Genomic DNA, 5,683 nt, shown 5'->3' with positions numbered 1-5,683 from the left:
CTGGTCATTATATACATCTACATGATGTATTGTTACACCATGTAGGAGCAGTATAGACCTAGTCTGTTCATTATATACATCTACATGATGTATTGTTACACCATGTAGGAGCAGTATAGACCTAGTCTGTTCATTATATACATCTATATGATGTATTGTTACACCATGTAGGAGCAGTATAGACCTAGTCTGGTCATTATATACATCTACATGATGTATTGTTACACCATGTAGGAGCAGTATAGACCTACAGTAGCTAGCTGCTAATTTAGATTTAGTATGACTTAATGAAACTGCCTTAAATATGCTGGTAAACATTTTTTTAATTTGCACTAATCAATCAACACATTCCTGTCTTTGTATGTCTCAATATAATGGTATTGTTTCATTAAATCCATTTAAAATAACTTTTGTCTGAAAATAAAATATGATCCTCAACTGCGTTTCCCCTCCAGTCAGCAGGCGGCGATGTGCGTCTTTCAGGCGACGCTGCCAGCGTGACGTATAATCTAGTGGACGGTTCTTCAGAAACAGCTCGTCAACCACCTCCATAGCTTGCTAGCCAACATAGCCGAAAGATTCAAGATATTTATACGCTTTCGGTGTATATTAGCTGATGTGTTTTAGACACACTTCTGTTGTATCTACTTGTTAACGTATTTAATTTAATATTACGTTATTTTGTATTAGTCAGCTATAGCAGTTGGCTGGTTAAGTTAGCACTAGCCTAGTCGCTAATGATAGCTAGATAACATCCCCGACCATGAGCTCCCTAAACTTCTCCCCTCCTGTTAAAGAAGAGGAGATCTGCTGGACGGAGAAAGAAGCTCTGGGGCTGAACATTGTGGTGAAAGAGGAGAAGGAAGAGGATGTCACAGTTAAAAAAGAAGTAGAGGGTGAGTCTGTTACAGTGAAAGAAGAAGAGAAAGACGTTTCAGTGAAAGAAGAGGAAGATGCGTTCAGAGTGAAAGAGGAGGAGGACGGGAAAGAGGATGTAGTTTTTGGAGTGAAGATGGAAGGGGAGATTACTGTCATATTGAAAGATGAAGAGGTGGAGATAGGAGATCTGATTAACACCAGTAAGTACTGTCTTCAATTTGTTTTTAACTTTGGATATTCAGAGTTGGCTCGTCAATACCTCTTCAACGGAGGGCCCTGGGATGTTGACTGATATGTCTAAAATCAGAGACGTAGAGAGCAAGCTACCCCTTGTTATTTCCATTCCGTTTCCAAAAAATGACTTAACATATATATTTGAGAAGGGTCTATCTGCTGACTGCAGACTGGGGGGCATGGCATGTAGTGATGTTTTACTACACACCGGGGCCCCCAATAGTGCCATGTGAGAGTTGGGTTGGCTACACCAAAGATTATGGATATACTGACAAGATGTCTCTCTGCCCTAACAAGGGGAGTCGTTGTCCACAAAGTGGCACTGTGGGTTCTCTAGCTTCCACCTATCCCTTCTTTGGATTGGTGGATACATCTTATTATTGTAATATATTATTTATATTCTATGAGGGTTGTTGACATCAACCGCCTGTATTCAATGGAGAGAGATGCTAAGCTACTAGCATGAATATGCATAGCGATCTGGAGACAACTCGTATAGTGCTTTTTATCAAAGTTGTCGGTATGTCACATAACAACTTAATCATTATGAAACTTCTGTTAGATCAAGTAATCCTCACGTAGCAAATAAGCCATTCATTTTGTTGTTGACCAAATTCGACTCTTTCCACATTGGGTTGATCATTGTTTCCACTTGGATACAACCTACTGTTACCTACTGGCATGGCCTATAGAGATACAACCTACTGTAGCCTACTGGCATGGCCTAGAGAGATACAACCTACTGTAGCCTACTGGCATGGCCTAGAGAGATACAACCTACTGTAGCCTACTGGCATGGCCTAGAGAGATACAACCTACTGTAGCCTACTGGCATGGCCTAGAGAGATACAACCTACTGTAGCCTACTGGCATGGCCTAGAGAGATACAACCTACTGTAGCCTACTGGCATGACCTAGAGAGATACAACCTACTGTAGCCTACTGGCATGGCCTAGAGAGATACAACCTACTGTAGCCTACTGGCATGGCCTAGAGAGATACAACCTACTGTAGCCTACTGGCATGGCCTAGAGAGATACAACCTACTGTAGCCTACTGGCATGGCCTAGAGAGATACAACCTACTGTAGCCTACTGGCATAACCTAGAGAGATACAACCTACTGTAGCCTACTGGCATGGCCTAGAGAGATACAACCTACTGTAGCCTACTGGCATGGCCTAGAGAGATACAACCTACTGTAACCTACTGGCATGACCTAGAGAGATACAACCTACTGTAGCCTACTGGCATGGCCTAGAGAGATACAACCTACTGTAGCCTACTGGCTTGGCCTAGAGAGTTACAACCTACTGTAGCCTACTGGCATGACCTAGAGAGTTACAAGTCCTACAGAAATGCAAGCATTTCTAAACATTTTTTCTCACTTTTATGGGGTATTGTGATGTCATTATGAGGTATTGTCTGAAGATAAGATTTTAAAAATATATAATCCGTAAATCGGAATGGGAGTCGGTTGAAGCCTGGATAAAAGCATCGTTTGGCATAAGCCATTTCCAAGTGAAATATTTTGATTGATTAACAACATGTGTCAAAAGGAAGGGGTCTGAATGCACTGTATGTTCTAGGGTGTCCCAGATAACAAAAACAGATAACAAAAAGTAATGGGTTGTACAGTAGGTCTATGTTGTTGTTAGGTGAAGTTATAGGTCCTACAGTAGGTCTATGTTATCGTTAGGTGAAGTTATGGGTCGTACAGTAGGTCTATGTTATTGTTAGGTGAAGTTATGGGTTGTACAGTAGGTCTATGTTATCGTTAGGTGAAGTTATAGGTCCTACAGTAGGTCTATGTTATCGTTAGGTGAAGTTATAGGTCCTACAGTAGGTCTATGTTATCGTTAGGTGAAGTTATGGGTCGTACAGTAGGTCTATGTTATTGTTAGGTGAAGTTATGGCTGATGTTAAAGCCAAAGAGCATTTTACTGGTTAATTGTTTTTTTAAGTTTGAGTTTATTTTTATTTTTACAGGGACAGTGCACATTAATCAACGTTTCAGTAAAAGTGACGGTTTTAGCCAGCCGGCTAATTTTCAACCGCAGTCCCTGGGCAGGTTATTAAAAACAATTACAATATAGACAATAGCAACATAGAACAAGCAAGACATAGCAACATAGGACAAGCAAGACATAGCATACAGACAGAGCAACATAGGACAAGCAAGACGTAGCATACAGACAGAGCAACATAGAACAAAAAGCAGCAAGACAAAATTCATAAAAGCAACAAAGTGTTTCCACACCTCACAAGCTACAGACAACAGTATTTAGCAGTTGATTTGCGACAGTAACACACACATATTAACCAGGACATTCAAGCGAGCCTTACAATTATAATCCAAAAGTAATGTGAAATACACTAATACACTAATATACGCAACCTGTAAATGGAGGCTATTTTTGCTGTCAGCCTATGAGAACTCCGGTGGTGAATTACACACAGAGCTTAAAATTAGTTTCCTTGAGTAGCACTCCTGATCTTGCACTGATAAGTGTGCTGTAATATTCAGAATACATTGTGAAAATAAAATCTTTGCTCATCATTTTTGCTCCATGCAAATATACTACGTCCATAACTAGTGGTTTCCTCATTACCAGATATACTACATCCATAACTAGTGGTTTCCTCATTAGCAGATATACTACATCTATAACTAGCGGTTTCCTCATTAGCATGGAGGAGTTAATCAAATTATGTGTGCATTGCCCTCGTGATGCAATTTATGCAAACAGGTAAAAGGTGATGCCCAGAGCAGTTGTGAAGTTGTACAACAATTGACATGTTAAATTATTTGACAATTAAGACAGTCAAGATAGCAACAATAGTTATATTTAGTCTTGTTTTCACATTAGTAGTAACTAGAAATAAGTTATTAAAGTTGTTGAAATCCTAAGCAGTGTGCCAGACAACTATTGGTCTCCAATACAGGCCCCTTTCTGTCAAAATAAACAGTGGATTTCTGATGTTTTGGGTCTTTAACCATCTGTCTGACGTTGTCATTCCCACAGGAGAGAGATGTGACCATCGTGGATCCTCTGGGGAGCCTCAACAACCTCATGATGCTGACGAGGCAGAGAAGAGTCTCTACAGATCAGAACTCCTCCAGAAACACCAGCAGAGACCCACCGGGAAGATATCTAACTGCTGCTCTGATTGTGGGTTATATTTCTCAATACCAAATTCACTAAAAGAACACCTGAGAATACACATTGGAGTGAAATCTCACTGCTGCTCTGACTGTGTGAAGAGATTCAACTCTTCATCAGACCTTAAAATGCATCAACGAATTCACACAGGAGAGAAATCTTACAGCTGTGATCAATGTGGGAAGAGTTATACTACATCTAGCAATCTAACTATACACCAGAGAACACACAAAGGAGATAAACAATATAGCTGTGATCAATGTGGGAAGAGTTTTGGTGCATATCAATGTCTGACTAGACACCAGAGAACACACACAGGAGAGAAACCTTATAGCTGTGATCAATGTGGGAAGAGTTTTGGTGCATATCAATGTCTGACTTTACACCAGAGAACACACACAGGAGAGAAACCTTATAGTTGTACTCAATGTGGGAAGAGTTTTTCAAGATCTAGCTGTCTAACAAAACACCAGAGAACACACACAGGAGAGAAACCTCATAGCTGTAATCAATGTGTGAAGAGTTTCTCTACATCTAGCTATTTAAAGATACACCAGAGAACACACACAGGAGAGAAACCTTATAGCTGTAATCAATGTGGGAAGAGATACTATGATAAATGGTCTCTGATTAGACATCAGAAAATACATGGAGTTGTTTCATGATATCAATGAAATAATGTCACAATGTAGAATGTTGTAACATTGTAGTAGAGGTATTTTAATAATGTCACAATGTAGAAGCCTAAACGTTTCCCCCTGTTCTATTGATTTCAGCATGATCTGGATATTAGCCTCAGGGGAAAATCCAGGCTCTGAATTGAAAGAGTACTATTTATGAGATTTAACAAAAAGAGCTGTGTTACACTTACCGCGTTGGTGACCCACTTCAATCATAATGCAACACTTCAAAATGTAGCTAGCTGTTTGTTTTCTTCAAGTTATCCTCTAACCAGGGATGTACACATTATTCCCAGATTCTGTGTAGTTTTTGAGCTGTTCGTTTTAACAGGACGTGCAACCTCATCTCCCTCCTCTCGGCACAATTGATTTCAACATGATATCGATGAGTGATGACAAATAAGTGTTGCGTTCCTTTGTTTAGCGACCCCTAACTTTAAATGCATCACTGTTGCCCTGCTTTCAGAATATCAGGGTTCATTCTCAGATGTGCCAACCAAAATGTACTAGAGCATGACATTGGGGACTGGGCCCCGATCCAACAACATGACTATCTAGTGAACCTTGAAAAGAGAGAGAAGCTCCGCAGTGAGGTGGAAAGTTACTATGGATATTTCATTAGTTTCCTCTTGAAATCAGACATGTCTGTGGTAAGGACAACTTGGTTGCTGATTGTTTCAAGGGTGAGAAGTCAAAAATATTTGTGTTTTGCATTTAACCAGTGCGT

General features: G+C 40.0%; 1 protein-coding gene across 1 annotated transcript; it reads left to right on the top strand.

Moving 5' to 3' along the window:
* The first annotated feature begins 509 nt into the window (after window positions 1-509).
* Window positions 510-5,677, top strand: LOC121844968 (zinc finger protein 239-like). The gene is made up of 2 exons (XM_042315532.1): window positions 510-1,079; window positions 4,139-5,677. The coding sequence occupies exons 1-2, from the start codon at window positions 764-766 to the stop codon at window positions 4,939-4,941; spliced, it is 1,119 nt and encodes a 372-aa protein (XP_042171466.1). The 5' UTR covers window positions 510-763; the 3' UTR covers window positions 4,942-5,677.
* The last annotated feature ends 6 nt before the right edge of the window (window positions 5,678-5,683 follow it).

The sequence above is a fragment of the Oncorhynchus tshawytscha genome, unplaced genomic scaffold, assembly GCF_018296145.1.
Source record: "Oncorhynchus tshawytscha isolate Ot180627B unplaced genomic scaffold, Otsh_v2.0 Un_contig_1662_pilon_pilon, whole genome shotgun sequence".
NCBI lineage: Eukaryota > Metazoa > Chordata > Actinopteri > Salmoniformes > Salmonidae > Oncorhynchus > Oncorhynchus tshawytscha.
The sequence above is the reverse complement of the archived record's forward strand: the minus strand, read 5'-3'. Positions and strand labels throughout refer to the sequence as shown.

What these genes read in the sequence shown, in the direction of transcription:
- LOC121844968 (XM_042315532.1), top strand. Translation starts at nt 764, where the DNA reads ATGAGCTCCCTAAACTTCTCCCCTCCTGTTAAAGAAGAGGAGATCTGC. An exon ending in AGGAGATCTGATTAACACCA is followed by an intron (nt 1,080 to 4,138) that starts GTAAGTACTGTC and finishes TCATTCCCACAG; the next exon opens with GAGAGAGATGTGACCATCGT.